Consider the following 25,365-nt stretch of genomic DNA (forward strand, 5'->3'; position numbering starts at 1 on the left):
TGGAATGGAAGTACAACCATTCCAACAATAGGGTTTATCAGTTTATTTTCTCCCCAGAAAAATTTCCTCTCCCATATTGACTGACTCCAAGAGTCCCTTTCTTCTTCACCTGTTTATTATGAGAACTGTTGATATGCAACTTAGGCAAGCCATTTCCTTGAATTTAATCATGTCATATTTATGAATCTTGGTGAACTGATAGACCTTTCTCCAATAATGTTCAATTATAAAGGGCCAGATGAGAACCCAGGGCATCACTTTAATATTTTTATCATCCAATAATATGTTCAAAGGTCATTTGTAAAGTTTTTAGATTGGTTGATTTGCTTCTTGGATGATTATGCAGGTTTAATTTTAGTTTTTATAATCTAGTTGCATGTGAGTCACGAATGACTGAAAAAAGCATTTATTAAGCACTTATTATTTATGTGCTAAGTTCTGGGAATTCAAACAAAAAATGCAAAAAATTGCCCTCAAGGAGTTCACATTCCTATGAGAGAAGGCATGTATAAGATTTTAGGTGAATGTCATATGAAAAAGCTTGGTAGTCTTAGGATACAGAGACAAAATGAATGAGTGTTACACTGATAAAACCATGTGTATCAACACTTTTGTGATGCCAAGACATTTGGAAGTAAGAACTTCTTTCTGGTCTCTAGTATCTGGGGCTGCTTTGGAGCAATAGCTTCACAGGCATCTGCAGGGCCTCTTTCCCCAAGGGTTGCTACCTTGAATGATGGGACTGAGCTAGAAAGAGGGCTAGAGAAATAGGGTGTGGGAGCAGGATTGCTTTTCCTAGGAATCTTGCACTTAGCTTTCCAATAGGGGCAGTTAGTAAGATGTTCACATTGATGGTGGCAGGTGTAAAAATAAAATTAGTTTCTAGTAATACAAAGTATTATTTTTATGAGGTTTATTAAGATTATTAGAAATCAAGGATACAAAATAATAAACCCACGTGCCTAGGACTGATTAGCCCATTCACATCTTACTACATCTTGCCATGTCTGAGTAGAGGAAGAGAGAGGCCGAAGTAGGCGTTACAGCCAGGTAATATACAAATTATGATCTCACCCAGGTGGGGACTCAGGTGAGATTATAGTTAATTCTGGGAAGTACCAAGGACTTTTGGGGATTGAAGTCTGGGGTTCAAATCCCCATTTTACACAGGCATGCTGTGGGGGCTGTCCTAAAGTAGGGCTATGGCAGAGAGGGGTACTTTTATTTGGGGTGTTCTTGGACCCAGAGTATACTATACTATTCTATCCAATGGGTTCCAGGGAAGTGGTGACAGTGGTTTGACTATCCTTCCACATGCTACCTTCTACATTTCCCTTGGCTCCTTGTTAATTTAACTGTACTGGCTTGCCAGCCCATTGGTAGAAGTTGTTTGGAGGTTGATGTTGGTGGTGGTGATGGTAGCAGCAGTGACAGCTTCTTGAAATGATTGCTATATGAGTTGGCTAGAAGTAGAACCAGTGATCAGGGAATGGCAGTTAATCAGTAGTTAGCAAAAGTGTTAGGCATGGTCGTCCCTCAACAAGGAATACTTCCCTTGATGATGCCTGTAGGGGCTGGTTATGGACTGGGACCTGAGCTATCTCCATTGGGGTTTGAGTGGTAGCATTTATTTGATTCACTGTCTTACTCTCTAGGCACCTTGCTGTACTAACCCACCCAGAAACATTCTAAGTTTGCATTAGAGCCTAGTCATTCATTTTAACAATTTCATTTCAAACAGCTAGTAGTTCCACCAAAATTTTGTCACTTTATCTTCTAACATTTTTTATTTTGAGAACTTATTTTACTCTGTTGTCAAAGTATTATATGAAATACTAAAGAAACAGGCTGATGGATTTCATGAAGTTTATCTGATTTACAGGAAGACTATGATAAATATGGAATTAGAATTAGAGTCAAATTTCGCAGTAGCACAACACTGCACGAACTAACTTCCAGTCATCAGAGTGGAGGTGAAAGAAGTGTTTCTACAATGTTATACCTAATGGCACTCCAAGAACTTAACAGATGTCCGTTCAGAGTGGTAGATGAAATCAATCAGGTATGATCATTACTTTGTGAAATTAGATTTTATTCATCTTCTAATCAATATGAATTTAATTTTTATTATTCTTATCAAGGGAATGGACCCAGTCAATGAAAGACGAGTATTTGAGATGGTTGTAAAGACTGCCTGTAAAGAAACTACATCTCAGTATTTCTTAGTTACACCAAAGGTAGGTAACCTATAACCTGAGAGCATTAACATATTTAAAAGTACTCAGATGATGCCCATTTAAGTAGCTTGATTACGTAAAATGATTTTGCCCAAGGGTAAAAAGTAAATATGCACTTTGTGGTAGTATAAATGGCAAAGAAAGAACTAAAAAGATTAAAACATGCTTCTTTTATTGTAGAGGATCATAAACTCATAGCTCTAGAACTGGCAGAAAAGTAGGGCCCAGGGAACTAAAGTCATTTGCTTGAGGTCACGCCAGATATCACCCAGCAGAATTTGAAAGGTCTTCTTCACTCTTGAGCCAGTACTCTGTCCTAGAAACAAGTACCTTCTGCATCATTTAAGATTAAATTTTGTTCCCTGTGGCTTTTGTTCTTTGTTTTCATTCTCCCAAATTAATAATACATTTGTTATTTACCATTCCTCATAGAATGCTTTATGACAGAATATACTACAGAATATGTTTCTTAAAACCTGAAATGTTGGAAAACTTGAATCTGTAAAGTCTTTCCACCATGTACACACTGGTTTGTTTCCTAGTTATATTACTTAACACTTGTTAATTTGCAAAGATATAAATGATGGGAGACTTTTATAAGGTAGTTTCATTGAAGTTGCATCTTCAGTCTCTATAAATTGAAACATTCTTTTCCAGTGACACCCTTTCTCAAACTTCATTATTACTGGTAGAAATAGTGTATATGTAGCAATATGTTCTGGAATGTTGGGCTCCTTTTCTGTCATTTCTTAGTGGGTCATCTCCTCCCACTTCTCCCATCTAAGCAGGGTAGATTTCATCTTCCCAGAGCTTTCATTCTACGGAAGAGGTACTCCTACAAATGACCACAGTATAAATATGTGCTATGGACTTGTGATCTCCAGGGTGGTGGTTCCCCATTCACCCCAATGACCTAGCACTAAAGAGCCTGAAACTTCCCCTAATTTTAATTGTCAAAAGAAGGTTTGTTCTTAGAGGATTTGAATTTTTAAGTGTCACTGTTTGTTCGACTACTGTAGTTAGTGGTGTGACTCAATCCTAAAAGTAACATTCAGACAAGTAGAGAGATTTATTAAGAGAAATCCAAACAAAAACTGGCTTTACTCGAAAGTTAGCCTTTTATCATGGCACTATTCTTCCATAATTATTTTACCTTTTCTGCTTTAACTTTTAACTTCCTGCTAAATACCTAACCCTGAGTGGCATCCACTTGTTTCATCTACAAAATAAAAGTATCCTCATATATTATACCTGCTTTGTGTTGTTCCTTTGAGGACCAAATGAGAAAATATAAAAAACACTTTGTAAACTTAAATTCTATTTAAATGGCAACTGTTACTATTTTCTACTTTAAATCCATAACCAATTGGTCCACTAGAAATTAATACTTTGATCCGATTTGAGACTTCACTACTGCAAAAACAGACAGCCTTTTCTCTCATTTCTTAATGACCACCCATTCCACTTTTTATGTCTATTCCAAACCATCTATCAAAACTACAGCCCTAACCCCACATCTCTCAGCAGATGACTTCATCCCCTCCCCTACTAATTATATTGAGGCTGTCCCATCTCCTTTTCACCATACTTCAAAATTTCCATAAGTCATGACTCATCCTCTCCTCCTTTGCCCTAGTCTCAGAGAATGAGATGGTCTATTTTTCCAAAGTGTGTTCTACCATTTGGATCCAACACCACCTGTTTTCCTCATTTCTCTCATTTCCTCATTTTCTCTCTACTCCTTCCTACTCCTCCATCTTAAATTTTTCCATGTCTCCTGACTCTTTCCCTACCTACAAACATACTAGTTTTCCTCATTTGGAAGGAAAGAATGGAGGAAGGGAACATGTCTGTATAGAAGTCCCAAGGTTGAAAAACAATTTCTCTTGATTATGCCATCTCCTAACTATTGTCCTATATTTCAGTGTTTCAGTTCCCTTCTCTGTGCCATTTGACCTTCAACAATATATAGTTGAAAGGGTAGAGGAAAATGCCTAAATTTGATTCCCAGCTCTTGGTTGATAAGCTGTGTGACCTTGGGCAAATCACTTAATCACTCTTATAATAAGGTTTCAGCTTCCTCATTTGTAAAATAGAGGTGCTAGCCACTTCCTAGGATTGTTATGGAAAGAAAGTATTTCAAGCTTTTAAGTGCCATATAAGTTATTTCGGTTTTTCTCCTTTGTTGTCCATCCCTCCCACTGTTTCCTCCTCACTCCCAATTTGTCTAATCACTCCTTGGTCCTAAGAAGCCCATTTCCAGGGGCTTCTACTATCTTCTGTGCATATAATTCCCAAATCTATGTATCTTTGCAGAGTTCTAGTCTATCTCTTAACTGCCCACTGGATCTCCACCTGGATATCCTGACAACATCACAAACCCTTAGGAATTATCTCCCATTCTCTTCTTTATTCCAGTCTCTTATAGAAGTGATCCTTCTACACAAGGTCATCCCTTCCCTCCCCATGGGGCTTTAATCCCCTTTTCTCCTATATTCCCCAGCAGATTACCCCTGCCATCATCCTCTTTAATCTTTAAGCCCTTCCTCTGTCTTTCTTTCCCCGTTGTCTAAAAGCATGCCAAAGTCTCTTCATTTCTTAAAAAAGTCTTCACTAGACCCCACTGTTCCTAGCTGTCATATCATATTTCTCCCCCATTTTTCAGGTCAACTTTTAGAAATGAGCTCATTGTCTCTACTTCCTCTCTTACTCAGCTTATTGTAGTCTGGCTTCTAAACTCATCACTGAATTGAAACTGTTCTGTCCAAAGTTCCTGATGATCATCAGTATTAGAATTGTTTATACTTTAAAAGATCATCATTGGAATCAGGGTTGGACTTCTATTCTTTGTCATAAAAGTTCTCCAGGAGGGAGAGAAAGATACATTACAAAATATATAGAGGTATGAAAAACAGAGACATCAATAATAATTCATTTTCATAAACATGTTTTAAAAATGGAATTCCACACCTAGACATTTCTATCAGTAATTATCCAGTCTTTACTTGAAGACCTGGACCTCATTACCTATCATTATATATTCTTGTCATTTCTAGTAAGACTTGTCTTAAATAAAATCTGTCTACCTCTTCCATTTCTACTCTTTGATCCTACTTCTACCCTCTGGGGCCAAGCAGAAAAAGGCCAGTAGTTGCTTTTCCACATGACAGCCCTGTGTGCTCTTTCCATTGCCCCAGATCTCTTTCATGCCATAGTAGACTGTTTCATGAGTTGCAATGACCAAAATAAAAATATACCCCTTAGTGACAAACTTTCTGATGGATGAGCCTCCCAAATTTAGCTAGGCGAGTGAGTCCTCAAGTGACAAAGACAGTCTATCACTTGACCCATCCCCAAACCCTTCTACCTGCATAGGACTTCTCAGAACTTTGAGTATGTTGGCATGGTCTTTAAGAAACCCATCTCCATGGCAGAATCTGGCACAGGAGGAATTGGATGAAGGAAGTATTTCTTAAAATTCTTCATGTGTCAAGATACTTTTTATCTAGGAAATGAGAAAAAAGAGAAGCAGAAATTAGGAAACCCAAGTTCTCATCCTGCTTTAATCCTAACCCATTGGGAGCCTTGGTACACATTTCTCTCCTCTGTAAAATGAACATATCCTTTCCCTATCTAAAAGTTGTTTGCATAAAATAAATGAAACAGTGCATTATGTTATAAGCTCTAAGAAGACAAAGAGAATAATTTCCAATCTTGATAGCCTTAGTACCTACTAGAAAGAGAAAGAATGTTTATAAAGCAGTTAATATGTGCCAAACGGAAGGATTAGAAATCAAGCAAATAAGCCAATTCCTGCCCTTGAGGAGTGTAACATTCTTTTTTCTTTTCTCTTTTTTTTTAAGATTTATTGATGTGTTGTTTTTACATTACATTTACAGATTATTCTCACTTTATAAGATCTATATAATATATAGCAAAGTAAAACAGTTAAGTATAATAGGACAGAGGCCTCAGCTGAAATGACCTGCAACATTTCACATCTGTAGCATCCTTACCCCCCCCCCTTTTTTTTTTATTCAACTGAAATTAATTTTTCTTTCCCACCCTAGTGGGGTGGGAGGATTTTCTTGTAACAAATATGCATAGTCCAGCAGAATTCCTTCAATGTCTGTTTGTTAAAATATATTTTTCTCGTTTTGCATTTTAAGTCCATCACATTTCTATAATGAAGAGATAAAATATTTCACTACCAATTTTTTAGAATGATGAGTGATTCTAGTATTGATCATAGTTCTTATAATTTTCAAAGTTGTTTGTTTTTGTCATGTTGTTACTATAAAAATTATTCTCCTATTTCTGTTCATTTCATTCCTTATCCATTATAAAAGGTCATCAAAACTACTCATTTTTATAATATTGATGTTATGGTATAAATAATCTTCTGGTTCTATTTATTTCACTCTGCATTAGTTCACATAAATCTTTCCATGTCTTTTCAAAATCGTCCATTTCCTTGTTTCTTACAGTTCATTAATACTCTATTACATTCATATACCCCAGTTTATTCAACTATTCCTTAATTGATAAGCATTTCTTTAGGGTTTGGGGTTTGTTTATTTTTTTTCAACTAAGGAAAGACTTTTCCTTTCCTACTTCTTATCATCACAAGGATAGAACTTCAGCTAAGGTTAATCACAGGAGAGAAGAACTTTGGTGTCAGTGGTGACGGAAAAGGCCTAAAGAAAGATCTCTGGGTTAAAGTAAAGGTGCTTAACTTGTCTCAAAACTTTATAGTCAACTTTGAATCATACTTGCTTTCCATTCCCCATATGCAGACAATGTCTAGGTCCTTTAAAATCTAACACACTGTCATCCTAACTTCAACAATAGCTTCCTAACTGGCCTGCTACTTCTAGTCAGACTTTTTCTACTCTTAATTCATCCTTATAGCCATCAAAATAATAATCTTCCTTATTCTGGTCCAATCATGTTCTGTTCATTGTCTGCCTTTTGACTGTAAGATAAAATATAGACTTCTTAACCTGACATTTAATTATAAAATGAAAGTTCCTTGAGGTTGGCAACTATTTTTGTATTTATATTTCCAGTGCCTAGACTTTGTGCTACTAAGCACTGGTGATGGTTATTGGAATGCAATGTTAAAATTTAAGATCCTCCACAATTTGTTAGCAACTTATCCTTTTAGGCCTTAATTTATATTATTCCCCTTCAACCACCCTATTCCAGCAAACTGGACCATTTAGTTTTTCCTCTCACCTCTGTGCATTCATGCAAGTTATCCCACATTTTTGCACCTTTTTCTCACCCCTGCCTTTTGAAATGCTTTTCTTCCACTAATTCCCAGTTTAGTATTGCTTTTTCCACTTATCCTAACCTCTAGCTGAAAGTGAACTCTTTCCCTTCGTATTTTCCTAGAACACTTTGGTTTCTCCCTTGTTCCTGTCACAATTTATGCTGTATAATTTTGCTCTACTTGGTATCTTTCCTCTATTTTAGATTGGAAGCTCCTTAAGAACAGAAATGGTGTCCCTTTTTTATTATTGTATCTCCAGGGCCCAGCACATTTTGTACATAGTAGATAATAAACTTTTGTCAAGTTAAATTAAGTAAAAAAGAATATGACAAAGTTCAAACTACTTGCTATCTTTTGTATGTATGTAACTTTACATAGTGTGCAGGTTAGATGATACAACTTGAATATTTTCTGTTAAAATACTAATAAAGTATTGACTATATTCAGAGCACTGTGATTGGCCTTAAAGGAGACCACACTCCCTACACCCATGGAGCTTTGGGGAGGATATGGCATATGCAGAGAATTAATAGACATACATTCCCAAAATAATGATTGACATGTGAATTAGAGAATTTTAGAACAAATATTTCATCAAGAGTTCATCTTTAAATAATGCCATAAAAGTAGGGTAGTGCCAGAGTATCTGGTGTCATGAGTGCCATATTTTGCTGTTATCATTTAAATGAATATGAATAGTATTAACTTTTGCATTTAGATTGCTGCATAAAAATATATATCTAACATCATTAGAAGCTCTTGATAAAATGACAGGCATCGAAATGGAAAATGTGTACCACACCCCCCATGTATAAGTGCTGGTAGTTGCTCAGATATACTTTAATAGAAGATACCTGCCATTTTGCCGCATACAAGAAAAAACAAATCTGTCCTTTATGTTGTTGTTTTTTCTTAATTGGTTACTGTGCATCTTGGGCACACGAGTTTCAGATTTAGACTGAAACAAGGCCAGAGTCCATGATGGCCCAGAGACTCAGTAGAAATTTTGTTGTTCTGTGTTAACCTGGCCTTGCTCATCTGGAGGGCTCCCCAGAACATAATGATTGATTCTTGAACCCTTTTCAAGGACATTCAACTTGGTGAGGATCCCAGACTGAACTGGGCAGACACTCAGAGATATTTTTTTCCGTGTAAACTCAGCATTACACACTTAAAATCATTCAGTGGTTACTGGTCTCTATGAGGAGTATTTTGGAATTACTAAGATGCTATAGTATTATTATGATAGAATAATAGTAGAAAAAGAATATTTCTTAACATATATTTTATGTGTTTTAATATTTACAGCTTCTTCAAAATCTCACTTACTCTGAAAAGATGACAGTATTATTTGTCTACAATGGCCCTTACATGCTAGAGCCAAAGAAATACAATTTAAAGGCTTTCCTTAGGAGAAGACGACGTATTGGAGTTAGCCGAATGGATCAGTAATGAAAGAAAAAAGGGTCTTTGGAATTTTGCCTTAAAACTATGTTTATAATTACAGAGCTATTGAGTGAAAATGAAGAAGTTTGCTGAACCTACAAAGAGCAAGACTTATTTTTGGAAACCCACTTTCAAATATAAGTAAGGTGATAAGGTTGAAACCATGTAGTTAATTTTTCTTCTTGCTCCTTTTGAAAACTTACTGGTAGTTGGAGTTACCCTATTTAGCCTTTGTCTATCTTGGGACCTTAGCACCCCAGTGTTAATTCATTGAGGTTCTATGTAAAACTTTGAGTGTGTAATCAAACTGTGTCATATAATATGTGGAAATACAAGTTACAGAGTTAGGTGGTTTGTGCTCACATAGCTATTGACAGAACGACCATAAGTTAAATGTAGAGACCTAAGTAATTTTTAAAACTTAAAGATGGTTTTGAAAGCTTAGGTCATAATTTTTCTTCTAAGGTCCTTATATTTTAAAAAATGATTTGAAAATTTTTGGTCAAAAGTATTCATCAGTGCTAGTTTCTTTCTACTATGGGATATACCTTTGTTCTTTTGAAAATTTTAAAAAAAAAAACCCTTTTATGGAATTTGAAGTTTTTGTCCTATTTGTATTTCACCCTCTTCCAGTCTTCCCCTCCAATTAAGGATATAGGTTTAAAAAATGGTAATAGGACTTCTTTGAAGTACCACAAAGTAGACTTTGGAAGCAGCACAAATAAAACCAAAAAACTTCCAAAGAAAAAAATCAGGTGTCAAGGTTGTTGAGGGAAAAAAATAACTCTTTAAGGTTTTTGTATTAAAAGTAAATTTTATTTTCCATTTTAAATCTTGAGAAATTTTATAATTTGGGAAGAATTAGTATGGGATTCATATGTGCCGGGATTTGTTTATATCTAAAATTCTTAAATATTTTACATTGAGGAAAAGTGCATTCATTTATTCAGAATGTAAACAGTTCTTAAAACTTCATTTTTATTGCACTTCTGTAATTAAATTGGTTGTTTCTATTGTCTCAAATCTAATTTAAAAAAATTTTTTTAGTCAGTGAAAAACCAGTTAGATACTTTTTTAATTGAAGATATCCCCACTCAGCAGTGCAAAAGCAAATTCTGTACATTTTTGAAATAATATATTTTGAGAACAAAGGCTTGCTCTAAGAACATGTCCATTTGTTTAAATGGACAAATTGTCCATTTGTTTAAACATGTATTGTTGATTATAATGTCTATTCAATGTCTGCTCACGCTAAGTGAGGAGTTGAACTCAGTGCAATTTATATATGTATATATTTTAAATAGCCTTCAAATTTGATATTTTTCTTAGGTCAAGAATTAATGGTGTTATAGCTTATACTCTTTCAGCCTAGAGATTCTCTCAGTGGGAAAGAGTCAGATTAGAATTTCCTGTATAAAAAGTTTAAATGAAAACCTTTGTTTATTAAGTCTAATGAATGAACCGTGTAAATATTTCTACTTGTGAGTTTATCAAATCACTTTATTATTTTGTTCCTCATAGAAATTCTGAAACTTGGTAATATTTTGGTTTTATTCTTAAGTATATTAATTTTTGCTAGTTAAATCTCCGTCTGTTATTTATGTGGTTAATGTAATAATAGATTTAATTTTTTTATTCTGGATTCAGTCATGGTATTACTTTTTGGCAGGATAAAGATTTATGGAAACAAGCTCAAAGATGCCATATATACTATATAAAAATAAGATGGTTAGTGACATTTCAATTTATATATAATAATCATTTCTTCATATGCATTCAGATTTTTGTACTGAAAAAAGTGAATTGTGGTTCCCCTTTGAAATATACTGACTGCAAAGATAAATTATGTAGCATTCTAATACAAAAGTTTAAAAAGTACAAAGAATGAAAAGTCTACCAAAGTCAGTTCCTCAATGTATATTTTCAACCACTTGTAATTTCAACTGTCACTTTAAAGGGGAAAAAAAGCAAATTCTGTTTGCACACAATTCATAAAAACATCAAGTGAGAGCAAGATTTAACTAATGTGATATTCAAAAATTTTAGTGGCATAAAGGGTAAAGATTTTCAGTATTCAAAGTAAGAGGAAAATATTTTGATATTTTCTAATTAATTTTAATATTTTTCTTTTGTATATTTCCTTCAAGATTATACCATTTCATAAAGTCCATTCTTCTGACATTTTTATCCAAAAATATTACTAAATAAAGAAACAATGAACAAAAGCCTTATCTTACAGGAATTAATGGATGGGTAGTGAGGGATTGAGACTGAGGAGAAAGGACAGCCTACCACCTTGTTGTTGGGAAATTTGGAAATAAATCTATATTTTCATATCTTTTTGGTGAAAATTATTTTGAACTGAAACAAAGTCATACTTTTGACATTAACAAATCAGATTTGGAGTTCAGTGTGTGAACTAACATAAAATGTTTAGGGAAAAAGCTATTAAGATTTATAGTTTTAGCCATCTTTAGTTTTTATCCCAACTGCATTTTAAAAAATTTAAATATGTAAAAATATTTAAAACATATGTGGAACATTTTGCTGTCACAATGTCCAAGAACTCATTTCTGTATAAATATGTGTGACTTAGTGAAAAGATAGTGAATAGATTTTCTTTCTTTACTGTCCAGTGAATTTAGTATCCTTTATTGTTGAAAAGATGGAAATCATTGATCTTGAGAAATTCTTTTTTTAAATCTTGACTTACATATATAAGAAGGACCTAAGACTGGTTTCTACTGGCCATATAATGAAATAGGTCTCAATTTCTTTTTCATAGTTCCACCCACCTTATATTATGTCATTTGCTAATTATAGAATATGTGAATTCTGGAGATGAGCACATGTCCCCCACTAAGTCTTCTGTATTGTCAGCATATAGCGGTTATCAACATAGGTTACCTGGTTGTTCAAGAGTAGGGGTTAAGGGGTGGGAGGGCACACGCCTGTGTGTGTGTGTGTGTGTGTGCGTGTGTGTGTGTGTGTGTGTGTGTGCGCGCGTGCATGCGTGCATGCGTGCGCATATCAGGGTGGCTAACTCTGATTGGAAAAACAGCTATTCATGCAACTCTGAGGCACTTAAAGCTGAGAAATGCATTCTCAGGTATTTCCCTGAGCCCTGCCTAAAAATAGTCTGATCTTGCTCTTCTCTAACACTGGCTCCATCTGAGCCACTGCTGTAAGAAGAGGTTAGTTATTTTTAGGCAGGCCTCAGAGTAACACCTGAAAGGTGCTCTGATTCAGCAAATGCCACAACTATGACTGTCTGACCTCCCTCAAGCAAATGAAACTTATTGGAAATCTTAACAAACTATTTCTCTAGCTTTATGTTGGGGTTATGTGCTGATATCACTCTAACTTGTCCCTCAGACAAGAAACAGTTCATAAGGAAAATGCAAGGAAGGATGTGTCAGGAAGGAGAATGGCTGCTGAGCTTTGGTGCCATTTTTTTTTAACCCTTACCTTCCATCTTGTAGTCAGTACTGTGTATTGGTTCCAAGGCAGAAGAGTGGTAAGGACTAGGCAGTGACTTGCCCAGGGTCACACAGCTGGGAAGTGTCTGGGGTCACATTTGAACCCAGGACTTCCCATCTCTAGGCCTGGCTCTCAATCTACTGAGCCACCCAGCTCTGCCCCCTTTGGTGCCATTTTTAAGAACTCCATTCTGTTTTTTAGATCTATCTCTTCATCTTTTGGCACACTTAAAATTTCCATAGAATCAGTAGAATGACAGTCCCCCTTCATTTCTTCTCTGGATACCATTTAAAATATGAACCCTTGTAGACAAGAAGATGCTTCAGAAATTTTCCACAATCCTGTATCAAATCTCTGGGCCTTACTACATCTTGCATGATAGGAACTACTTACTCATAGCTTTAGACCTGGCAGCTGTGTAGAGAATGAAATGGAAAGAGTAAGTGCTAAAAGTAGCAAGACCAGTTAAGTACAGGCAGAGAGAGGATGTTAAAGAAGAAAAAAGGAGAAAGACTGGATGTTAAAGGAGAATTAATGATTTGGTGGCTGAAGGTGGTAAGAAAGATCAACTCTGATTTTGGATATAGTGAGTTCAGGATGCTCATGGAACATCTCTGTAGAAATGCCCAGCAGAAGGGGGTGTTACAGGAACATAAGTAAATTTGGTAGCCATTTGCATAGAAAACTAAACCCATGACATCTGAAGAGGTCACTATGGGAGAGAACAGAGGATTCTATTTGGAACCTTAAAGGGCAAGTGCACAGTGGATAAGTTCACACGCTAGTAAAGGAATAAATGATCAGGCATGAAAAAAAGACAACCAGAAGAGAGCAGTATCACAGATGAGGACAAGAGGATGTCAGAGAAGGAAGCAGTCAACAGACAAGAACACTTTAGAGGTTAGGATCATAAACACAGAGAAGACAAATGAGATTTAGCAATTCCAGAATCTTTAGGAATGAAGAGAACAAGAAACAAGTGGGTAAAGAATTTAGGCTACTTTTTCTCATGCCTACATGTACTTGTCTAGATGTACATAAAGTTGACAAAGAGATATAAAGTGACTGAGAAGATTTTAGAGACTTAATGGAGGTTTCTTAAGGATTCTTAAGGCCATGGGAGATGGCCATGTGTATAGTTAGTAGGAGAGGACCAAGGAAAATGATCAAAGATGAAAACAGAAGATTAAGACACCTCCTCAAAGGATATGGGAAGAAAAGGATGGAAGATACAAGTAGATGCATCTTGGCAAGGAGGACCACCACTCAAACAATGGAAGCCCAGTTCAATATAGTTTTTTGAAGCAAGATTTTTGTCATCTTTAATACTTGCATATAGTAAGTATATAATATTTGTTGAACTTGGTGTGTTATAGGAATATATTTATTGAATTGAGAGAGGGATAGTTTAGTGATTTCCTCTGCTTCCTCTAGGTAGAATATAACCAGATCTGCTCCTTCAAAAGATGATTGACTACCCTGGAAAAGCTCTATTTGTGGCCTATTCCATTGTTCTTAATAGTGTTCTTTTTTAATACTCAGTTAACCCAATCTTGCAATTTAAGTTCATTTCCTCCCATTCTTTCAGCAGTGAAGGTGGCAAAACCTGTTCAACATCATTGGCTTCAAGGTGAGAAACAATCAATGATAGTACATATTTCACAAAGAACTTTGACTTTTTGAATTAAGGAATGCTCCAGGTTAAAGTATAACATTTTATATGGCCAGTTCCTTTTTATTAGATGGTAGATAGTATGTTCTGGAAATCAAAATATGGTAATAGGGAAAACAAGTAAAATCCAGATCTGAAAGAGCTTTAGAAAATACCTTCTTCCCAAGAATTCAAGAGATTATACTTCTGAGGAAGATCTCAGGCGACCAGAATATCAGAAGTAGCGCTTTATTATGTCAAACTTTTAAATACTAATTAAATGTACCTTCTGAGAAAGCAAAGACTTGCTTCTGAATGGAATTATTACTTAGAAAGCGTGTTTTCAATATTCAAAATGAAGGGGAATTTATTATACTTTACGGATCTCAGATGAAGCATTACCTTCCTGGAGAAGAGTGTGCCAGGAGAGGAGCTTCTGGGGACCATTCATCTACTGAGCTTTTTACAAAGAGAATTTGACTTTCCTAACAAAGAAGAGGGTGAGAACTTGTAAAAGAGCCAGGTTTCTCATATATAAAGAATAATAATGATTGAAACATCAAAAGACAGAGTGACCCTCTTCCTCACTCAAGTTTTCCCTAGAAAGGAAACTAGTTAAGTAAAATAGAGCACCTGTACAATTTTCTAAAATATCAGAAGCAATGCAAACAATGGTCTTTAAAATTAAGCAAAAATTAATATAGCTAAGTAAATCACAAGACCAGATAAAGCTTTGAAGAGCTTGTAGAAAAAAATTTCAGTCATGGCAGAAATCCAAATCTAGTTTAAAAATGCTTTTAAAAAATAAGTTGTGAAAAAAAATGCCAATATGAATGATACAGAAAAACTTTAAAAAGTCACTGTTGAAGCAACCTGCAACAAGCTTATTTCAGTAGGAAAGCAAGCTCAGAAAATAGCTATTGAATTGGGAGTGGGGGTGGAGAACAGGGGGATAAAAATTATAGACCTCGAAGAAACATCAACTCCCAGATGACTGACATTCAGGAAAATTCAAGGGGGAAAAATTGCAAGTTCAAATAGAATACATAAGAAAAATTTTTATTGGACCCAAAGATAAATTGTACAAACATATCAGAACAAAAGGATGGACCTTTGATAACCACATTGTCCTTGGGACTACAGACTGATGGAGGAACTGTCTATTCTTGAGACCTGAATCCTCTTTTTGGACTTAATCTAATTTCACTAAAAAATCTTTTTAGGATCATGTTAAATAGGCTATCTTCCATTTGTCGTCTTTATATTTTTTTTCATAGTTTGCTCTGCCTCTGTTATTGAAGATCTTTTCAATAAAGCCCTACCTTCTCACTATTCAGAAAGGGAAAGTAGAATTCAATTTTTTCTAACTCTGGTTTTTAAACAAGTGTATATTCTATACCAAAATAGAAACTAATATTGATTACTAAAAATTGTTAGTTAAATTTAAAATCTCATGAACTTACCTGCTAAATTCTCTAGGTAATATTTGCAAAAAGCACTTAGGATGCCTGGCATGTAGTAGGTACTTAATTAATGCTTATTCCCTTCTATCTGTTTCAAGTGCTCATCAAACAGAGAAGGAGCCTATACTTTTTGTTTTTAGTAAAACTGCACATTTCTTTCCCACTAAAATTGATGCAAATGAATTCCATTGGAGGGAAGGAATTATGTAAATATAGCCTTTGAGATATTTGATATTTCCTGAGTTGTTCTTAGCCATACATGAAAGGATTTCATGAACAAAATTCTGAACTGTTAAAAGAGTAGATCAACTGTTCTTTTCATCAAACCTAAGTTTGCCCCTTTAAAATTTTTACCAGATGTGACTGCTTGTGAAGACAAACAGAACAAAGCTAAGCAGACAAAAGTTTTTCAAGTTTGTTTTGTTTTTTAAAATAATGTGTTCTCTAAGCTTACTCTCATACATAGCACTGATTTGATCTGCTTAACCTTTCTTGTTCCTTTCTGGATCTTCTCCAGCTTAACCATCATAGTCAGTCACAGTACTCTAAATGTGGTAAAGTATATGATAGAACTCTCAAACTCCTTATTCCTGTAGGCTATACCTTCCAGTGTAGCACAAGGTAACATTTGCTGTTTGGGCTTCCATGTGACACCACTGACTCATTTTGAATTTATTAGTCAGTAAACACCCAGTGCTTTTTTCCTTTTTTCCATTATTCCTAAATAATGCTAATTGTACCTTCCCTATCTTACAAAGTTTATTTGGTTTTTTAACCCATGTGGAATGCTTTAAATTAACAGAAATTGATGAAATCTTACTAAATTCAGCCCAATGTTAAGTGTTGAAATTTTTTTGTAATACCCACTCTGCCATCTAGTTTGTTATCCCTCTTAGCCTTGTAACATCTATAAATTTAACAATGATGCTCACTTTGTTTTATGTATGCTTGGGATCAAGTATATGTCACTAGGGTACTACATTCTTTGTGTTCCATTATTCAAACAACTGCTAATGACCTGTCGAAGGGTAATATTTTTCAGCTTAATTCTAAAATGCCAGTATTCACTTTGAACTATTCTTTTTTATGTATTTTACCATATATACACAATTGATTACATTATACTACAAAAATATTTGCTTTATTATATGAACATCATAATTCATCCCTTTTTCTATACTGATGGGAGTTTTGGCATTTCATTTTGCCCCAAATAAAATAAAAGCATTTCATAAAACACTGAAGGTATAAGATGATGTATGTTAACATTTTTTTCTTTCTGCAAGTAAAAAAAATAATAATAATGAACTCTAGCCCATCACAAAGCTTCCTTGTACAGTTTTTCACAGAAGTCATTTAGCCAGAGGGCCTAATCTGATACTTTTTTAAAGTTAATTTTAATACTTATTAATGCTGAAATAGGCACCATTTTCCATTTCTAGTGTTCCCTTCTGTTATGATGCTGTCAGGGATCATCAAATAATATTTTTTCTCAGTTGGATATAAAAATTTTAGCATTTTAAAAAAATTTTGAGTTCCAATTCCCTTCCCTTCTTCCTCTCTTCCTCCTTCCTTCTGCTCTTCCCCCCTCCCTGAAATGGTAAGCAACTTGATATAGGTTATACTTGTGCAGTCATGCAAAATGTATTTCCATATTATGTTGTGAAAGAAAACAAACCAAAAAATAAAATAAAATGAAAAATAGTATTTCATGAACAACATTAAGACTTTACCCATTCTTTCTCTGAAGATGAATAACATTTTTTGTCATGAATTCTTTGTAATTGTCTTGGATCACTGTTTTGCTGAGAATGGCCAACTCTTTCGCAATTGATCCTATAATATTGCTGTTAATGTGTATAATGCTTTGAATCTGCTCACTTCACTGTGCATCAAAAAAAAGTCTTTTCCAGGTGTTTCTGAAAGTATCCTGCTCATTTCTTACAGCACAATAGTATTCGATCACAATCATACAACACGTCCTGTTCAGCCATTCAGCCATCCATCAACTGGGGAATGGTTGAACAAGATGTGGTATATGAATTGTGATTGAATATTTCTGTGCCATACAAAATGAAAAGCAAGTTAAACTTATTTTATTTTTTTAACTCTTTCTGTCCCAGTAACACCTCTGGGACAGAAGGGCAACGGCTAGGCAAATAGGGATTTTGACTTGCCCAAAGTCACACAGGAAGTACAAGCCCATATTTGAACCTAGACCCTCCCAACATCAGGCCTAGTTCTCTATGCAGCACAAGTTAATTTAAAAACAAAAACTTGGAACAACCTACATGAAATTATGAAGATTATAATGAATAGAACCAAAAGAACATGTCTAGCAACTGAAATTTTGTTTGAAAAATAAGTTATGTATGTCTACCTCCAGAGAAAAAACTGATAAATAGAAACAAAAAATAATTTCATATATTCATATATATATATATCTTTTTATCAAATTATGCCTTCCCTAGGGTGGGATATGGAGGGAGCAAAGGAAATACTTGACCATTTTAATTTAACAAATAGATTTTTTATTTTCTTTAAAAGCTGCTATAAATTTTTTTATGTAAATAGGTCCTTTTCCTTTTTTTTTTGTTTGTTTGTTTGTTTTAATCTCTGGGATAGTGACCTAATAGTGATATTTCTGCATTTAAAGGATATGAATAGTTTTATCGCCTTTGGACATGAATTGCTCTCCAGAATAGATGGATCAGTTCACAACTTCACTAACATTGTATTAGTGTCCCACTTTTCCCTCCTCCACTCCAATATTTGTCATTTTTATTTTCTGTCTTATTAACCAATCTGTTCAATGTGAGGTAGTACCTCAGAATTGTTTTCATTTGCATTTCTCATAGTGATTTAGAACATTTTTTCATATAACTATAGATAGCTTTGATTTCTTTATTTGAAAACTGTTCATATCCTTTGACCATTTATCAATTGGGAAAGGCTTGTATTCCTATACTTTTGGCTCAATTCCCTACATATTTGAGAAATGAAGCCTTTATCAGAAACATTTGCTGTGAAAAACTTTTTTCTCTGCTTTCCTTCTTTGTTGCATTGGTTTTGTTTGTTTAAAAAATTTTTTTTTAATTTAGTAGTATCAAAATTATTCATTTTATATCTCATAATCTTCTTTAGTTATAACTTCTTCCCTTATCCATAGATAGGAAACATAAACTATTCTATGCTCCCCTAATTTACTTCTGTTATCCTCCTTTTGCTATTGATATGGCCAACTATGCTAATAATTTTCTTAATATTGAATAGTCCAGCATTCCTCATATATATCCCAACTGGTCGTAGTCTATGATCTCTGTAATGTATTACCATAATCTTGCTAGTATTTTTTTTTTTGCATCAGTGTGCACTAGAAAAATCCATCTATAGTTTTCTGTCTGTTTTCACTCTTTCCGGTTTAGGTATCAGCACCATATTTGTGCTGCAAAAGGTAAGACTCATTCTTTGCTTATTTTTACAACTAGTTTATATAGTTGCTATTTAAATGTTAGGTTGAATTCATGTGGAAATTTCTTTTACCTGGGAATCTTTTCTTAAGGAGTTCATAGATGGCTTGTTATTTCTTTTTCTAAGATAGAATTATTTATTCTATTTCTTCTGAGCAATTTGTATGTTTGTGAATATTCATCCATTTCAATTAGGTTGCCAAATTTATTAGCATAATTTCCTTTTCATTGGTGAATTCACCCTTTTCATTTTTGAAACTGGTAATTTGATTTTCTTCCTTTTTTCTATCAACTTAACCAATGGTTTATAATAAAACAATTCCCCTTATTAGCCAAATTTTCTTTCAATTTTGTTAATCTCATTTAATTAAGGATTTCAATTTTTTTTTTAATGAGAATTTGTAAGTTGACCTTTTTCAGGTTTTTTTAAAATGTATATCTAATTCATTGGTCTTCTTTCATTGATGAAAGCATTTAAAGGTAAAAAAAATTCCTCTTAAGTACTGCATTGGCTGCATCCCACAAATTTTGGTATGTTGTCTTATTGTTATTCTCTTTTATGAAATTATTAATTGTTTCAATGATTTATTCTTTGATCCACTCTTTTTTTTAACCCCTTACCCTCTGTTCTTAGTATCAATTCTAAGACAGGAGAGCAGCAAGGGGTAGGCATTCAGGGTTTAGTGACTTGCCCAGAGTCACACAGCTAGGAAGTGTCTGAAACTGGGCCTCCCCAACTATAGGTCTAGCCCCAGCTGCCCTGATCCACTCATTTTTTAGGATTCAGTTATTTAGTTTCCAGTTAATTTTTAATCAGTTCTTTTGAGGCCCTTTATTGAATATAATTCTTTTGGTATTATGATCTGAAGAGGATTAATTTTATCTTTCTGCATTTGGTCTGAGGCTTTTATGAATATGGTCAATTTTTGTGAAGGTGCCATGTACCAATAAGAAAAAGGTATATTCCTTTCTATTTCAGGTTTTCTCCAGAGGGTTGTCATATCTAACTTTTCTAAAATTATAGTCTCCTCATGAACTTCTTTGTTTATTTTTTTGTTATCTAATTTGTACCTAATTCTGAGAGAAAAGTTGAAGTCACACACCTAGCATAACTTTAATGTTTCCTCCTTTAATTCATTTGACTTCTTCAAAAATTTGGTACATGTTTTTTTTTTATTACTTCATTGTGGTACCTTTTATCAAAATGAAATTTCTTTACTTATCTCTGTTAATTAGATCTAATTTTGCTTTAACTTCATCTGAGCTCATGATTGTTAACCCTGCCTTTTTTTTTTTTACTTCAGCTGAAGAGTAATAGATTCTGTACCAGACCCTTGCCTTTACTCAGTGTGTCTCTCTGCCTTAGATGACTTTCTTGTAAATGTAGGATTATGGGTTTTTATCCACTGTGTTCTCCCCTTTCATTTTATGGGTGAGTTTATCCTATTGACATTTATAGTTATGATTAAACTGTATATTTCCCATACACACACATATACACATCATATTTTCCCATTTGCCCTTTTCTCCTTTCACATTTTTCCTCCTCACAAGTCTTTTCCTTCTTACCACTACTTCTCCCAATCTGCCCTCCCTTCGATGAGTCCCTCCCTTTTTACTTTTATAGAATAAGATAGCTTCCTATACCCAACTGAATGTGTATAGTATTCCCTCTTTGAGGTGATTTCCATGAGAGTAAGGTTCTGGAATTGTCCACCACATCCCCATCTTCCCTCCACGGTAATAGCTTCTTTTGTTGAGGTAATTAGCCCCATTCCAGCTCTCTTCCCTCTCTCCCCCTTTTCCCAGGGCATCTCTCTCGCCTCTTAATTAATTTTTTGGCTATCACACCCATACCTCTAGCTATGTATATTTCTTCTAACTACCCTAATAGTGATAAAGTTCTTAAAGAGTTACAAGTATCATCTTCCCATGTAGAATGTAAATAGTTAATGAATGCCTTAATGTTTTCTCTTTCCTGATTACTTTTTGTGCTTGTCTTGAGTCTTCTATTTGAGTATCAGCTCTGTATCCTTTTTTTTTCCCTTGAAGGATTATATTCCATTTCAATGGGTAAGGACTAATTGGTTGTAATCCTAACTTTGCCTTCTAGAATATAATCCCAAGACTTCCAGTCCTTTACATTAGAAGCTGCTAAATCCTATATAATCCTGACTGTGGCTCAATGATATTTGAAATGTTTCTTTCTGGTTGCTTGGGGAATTTTCTGCTTGGCCTGGGAGTTCTGGGATTTGGTTGTAATATTCCTGAGGGTTTACATTTTGGAATCTTCCAAGAAATGATTATTAAATTCTCTCAGTTTTTATTTACCTTCTAGTTCTAGGATATCAGGGAAGTTTCCTGAATAATTTCTTGAAAGATGATGTAGGCCCATTTAAGTGATTATGTTCTCTTTGAGCTTTTATATTTCTTTTTCCATTTGGCCATGTCTACTTTTTAAGGAGTTGTTTTCTTCAGTGAGTTTTTGTACATCTGTTTTCCAGTTTTTTTTGTGAGTCCTTTACCAACCTGTTGACTTTTGTATAGCTCATTTCTTTTCCCAGTTTTATTTTCTGAGCTCTTCCAGGAATTCTTTTAGGACCTGAGAGCAATTCACTTTTTTCTTTGAAGCTTTGCATGTACCTATTTTGACACTGTTGTCCTCTTGATTTTGTGTTTTGATTTTCCCTTTCACCATAGTAACTTTCTATGTCAGGTTCTTTTTTAGATTCTTGCTCATTTTCTATTCTGTTTCCTGACTTTTAACTTTATGTTAACATTAGCTTCTGTTCCTAGGGAGAAGAGGATACTATCTCAAACTTCAGTATTTTCTTGTTGCTATTTTCAGAATAACTATAGACCTGTAAGTTTTAAGTTCTTCCTTTCCTGGTCTTTGCTCTGTTCTATGAGCAATGACATTCACTCTTTTCTGTATTGGACCTATATCCAGGATTTCAACTCCCATGTGGCCACTTTATAGTGTGTTAGTGCTCTGCAACCTGGTTCTAGGACCTGGATCCACCATTTGGGTAGTGCAACAGAGTCCTGCACCAAGTGGCAGCAAAGGGTGTCTGATAATCTCTTTCTGATCAGTTGCCTGTCTCCCTTATCCTCTGTGGGCTGAGAACTTTGGAAGTCAGTCCTGCTGGTTCAGTTTCCCTGAAGGCCCACACAAGGCTCCAGCACAACCTGCTGCTGGCTTGCCTGGGCTACCTTGCCCTGAATTGCACTACATTTCCACCTCAGTGAAATAGACATTTCCTATCAACTTTCTAAGTTGTTTTGGGCTAGAAAATTGTTTCACTCTGTCTTTTGGTTGGTTTTGCTGCTCCAGAATTTGTTTTGAGGTGTGATTTAAAGTTATTTGGAGTTGGCCACCTCTACCCTATTCTAAGAATCTTATCTTCATTGAATTAACATGTGTTTCCTTTATAATAATGATCTCATATAATCAATGATCTCAATAACACTGTTTCTATCTGTAATGCGTCTTTGATAGAATTGGCAGTTCCTTATTTTCCACTGACACTGGCTCTACTGAAAGTTTAAAGATTAATTAAAGGAGTGACTGATGTGAGAAAGCCAGACTGACCCAAGTGAGGTTAATTTGAATGGTCCCTTCTACTATCTCTCTACAGAGCATTATTCATCAAGGCTTGTCCTTGAGAATTATCTGGATAAGAGAGATTTTCATATCACATGAAGAATTATATACAGATGCCACATTGTCTACATACCTTTCATACTTGGCTAGAGGTTTTAGTTAGCCTGGTATTCTGGATTGACTTGCACTCCCCAAGTTGTTTCATGACTGCAAATAAACTGATTTTACATGAGATAGGATGACTTCCAGTCAAGTGAATTTTGATATGCTTTCACAAATGTCTTCATGCCTTTAAGTCTGAGGTTCTTCACTTTTTTAGTATCATGGACCCTTCAGTCTAGTGAATCCTAGGGACCCTTTTAGAAATGCTAAATTTCAGTTAGAGATTAGTGATGTGTTTTTTGGTTTTTTTTCCCATCCAAGCTCATATACCTCAAATTAAGAACCTCTGTTTTAAGCAGGTTTATTCCATAGGGGATAGATTCTTTACATTTGAAATTCATAAATGTTAACTGATTTGGTTTATCATCTTTATCCCTTAGGATTTTTACTTTCATTTCAGGACCTATCTGGTGGATAAGTTTGAAGAGGAACACCTCCATCACTTTTACTGTCAGCGGCTGCCAGAGAAGAGGGTCTGATCTGCCTTAGCCATGGGCAACCTCCATCTCTGGCCACAAGCCTCACAGTGGTAGTAGTGCCTCCATTGCCAGGTCAACTGCCTGGGTTTTGTTTTGTTTTTTAATTTAAAGTCTCTTTAGTTTTATGGTTTTTATTTTTATATCACTTTCATTTTCCACAATATTTTCCCCCTTTCTCCATCCAGACAACCAACCCTTATAATGAAGAATAACAGAGAAAGGGAAGACCAAAGCTATTCAGGAAAATTAACCAATATATCAGTCAAGTCTGTGATCAATCAAGTGTTCCATGTGCATAATCTTCCACCTCAGCAAACAAGGGAGAGAAATGCATTCTCATCTCCAGGACCAAGCATGGTCATTCTAATAACACAGTGTTCCGTTTCAGTTGTTTGTTGTTGGTTTTTTGTTGTTCATTCAACATTATTGTCATTGTGTGTGTATTTTCTTGGTTCTGATTACTTCACTTTGCATCAGTTCATATGTTTTTTCATGCCTCTGTGTATTATTCATGTTTTTCTTTTAGTGTATGGTATATAACATTCACGTACCATAATTTGGTGAACCATTAACCCAGTTAATAGTTATCTATTTTATTCTCAGAACTTTTCTACTGTAAAAAGTGGTGCTATCAATATTTCAGTGTGTATAAAGACATTTATTTTTTAGCCTTGACTTTCTTAGAGTATATATTTATCACCATAATCTCTGGATCAGAAGCAGACATTTTCATAACTTTCTTAGCAAAATTCCAAGTTGATTTCCAGAATTATTAGACCATTTCACAACTCCAGTAGTGTATTAGTCATCTTGTCTTTGCCAGTTTGCTGAGCATTAGGTAAAACTTCAGAGTTGTTTTGATTTGCATTTTTCATCAGTGATTTTAAGCAATCATCAGTGTGGTTAAATTTGTAGTTCTTTTGAGAATTGCCGGCTCGTATCTTTAGACTGATTATCCATTGGTTAGTGGCTTTTGGTGTTTTATCTCTTACCAGAGATATTTGATAGAAAGATTTTTGTTTTCCTCCCAACTGACTACCTGGAATTAAGAATTGATTTATGTTACAATCACATATGTTACAGTAACAAATCATTTCCTCCTTAAGTTGGTGAATGTACTCCATAGAAACACAAAAATGAGATTGTGGGCTGTTCTGATTCAAAGTAATGAGGAAGCCTGAGGGAAAGACTATGATATGAGTGGCATGTGTCAACCAAACAACTGCCACTCTCCCTTCTCAGAGCCCCGTGGAAACAGTTTAGAATCTTGTGCACAAGAACTCCAGGAATTACAGCCCCAACCCAAACCACCAATCCATCTTCCAACTTCATTTTCATCCTCAAAAGGACAGTCCCTAGAGAAGAGTCCCACCTTCATCAGCAGCCAATAAATGCCAGTGATAAACAAGCAAATCCCAAAGCCCTATGAATGGCAGCTCCCCTGGCTCACTAGTCCTGCTTCCAGTCCAGCCCTTCCTTCTATCGTTTCAAGATACAACCCCTATGGAAAGGTAACCTGGCAACTTTTTCTACATTTTCTTGAGTCTTCACTTCAGCTACCATAGTGAATAAAAATCCCCCAAAAGAGTTTTCAGCGTTAAATTCCTTGAACTGTCAAAATGGTTCAAAATGAGCAGCAGATTTGACCTCATCAGTGGAAAGGACATTACAGAAGATGCATTACCATCTGCTTCATTCTGAATTCTAAGGTCCATTGGTCTGGTCCATTTGACTCGCAGCTAAAACATATAAATCCCTATTAAAGTGTGTGAGAAGAGGAACTATTTATATCCCCAACATTTAACATATGAGAATTTAATCAATGTGTTTTTCATTCAAACAGTCATAGATTTAAGGCTAGAAAGGACCTTTGAGGCTGTGGAGTCTAACCCCATCATTCTACAGATGAGGAAATAGCCACAGAAAGGTTAATTTTTAGTCACACAGTATTCATTGAAGCCAAAATTCAGTCTTTGGTCTCCTTGACTCCAAACCCACCATTCTGTCTACCACACCTATCCTGAAACAGGAGACTCTAAATAAATGCCTATTAACTGGCACTGAGAGCCATGTATATGACATAGAAGAAAATTAGCAC

General features: G+C 35.0%; 1 protein-coding gene and 1 long non-coding RNA gene across 10 annotated transcripts in view; one reads left to right on the top strand and one right to left on the bottom strand.

Moving 5' to 3' along the window:
• The window catches only part of SMC5 (structural maintenance of chromosomes 5), a 91,116-nt gene extending 67,462 nt beyond the window's left edge, over positions 1-23,654 (top strand). Inside the window, exons 22-29 of one of the 9 annotated variants that reach the window (XM_056806245.1) lie at positions 1,883-2,062; positions 2,142-2,237; positions 8,821-13,776; positions 14,027-14,068; positions 18,978-19,006; positions 20,327-20,454; positions 23,189-23,339; positions 23,453-23,654. In XM_056806245.1, coding sequence (XP_056662223.1) covers positions 1,883-2,062; positions 2,142-2,237; positions 8,821-8,964 — 420 coding nt within the window. In that variant the 3' untranslated portion in view covers positions 8,965-13,776; positions 14,027-14,068; positions 18,978-19,006; ... (1 more) ...; positions 23,189-23,339; positions 23,453-23,654. Of the gene's footprint in view, positions 1-1,882; positions 2,063-2,141; positions 2,238-8,820; positions 13,777-14,026; positions 14,069-18,977; positions 19,007-20,326; positions 20,455-23,168; positions 23,340-23,452 lie in introns of all 9 variants that reach the window. The other 8 variants (XM_056806242.1, XM_056806241.1, XM_056806246.1 and 5 more) reach the window with 8 other exon arrangements.
• LOC130455579 (uncharacterized) lies at positions 2,175-17,453 on the bottom strand. Its single transcript, XR_008913657.1, has 3 exons — positions 17,286-17,453; positions 5,605-5,742; positions 2,175-2,553 (listed from the first exon to the last, which is right to left on the bottom strand). It is a non-coding gene; the product is annotated as an uncharacterized LOC130455579 (long non-coding RNA).
• Positions 23,655-25,365: the final 1,711 nt, after the last annotated feature.

This window comes from Monodelphis domestica, chromosome 7 (genome assembly GCF_027887165.1).
Source record: "Monodelphis domestica isolate mMonDom1 chromosome 7, mMonDom1.pri, whole genome shotgun sequence".
Lineage (NCBI taxonomy): Eukaryota > Metazoa > Chordata > Mammalia > Didelphimorphia > Didelphidae > Monodelphis > Monodelphis domestica.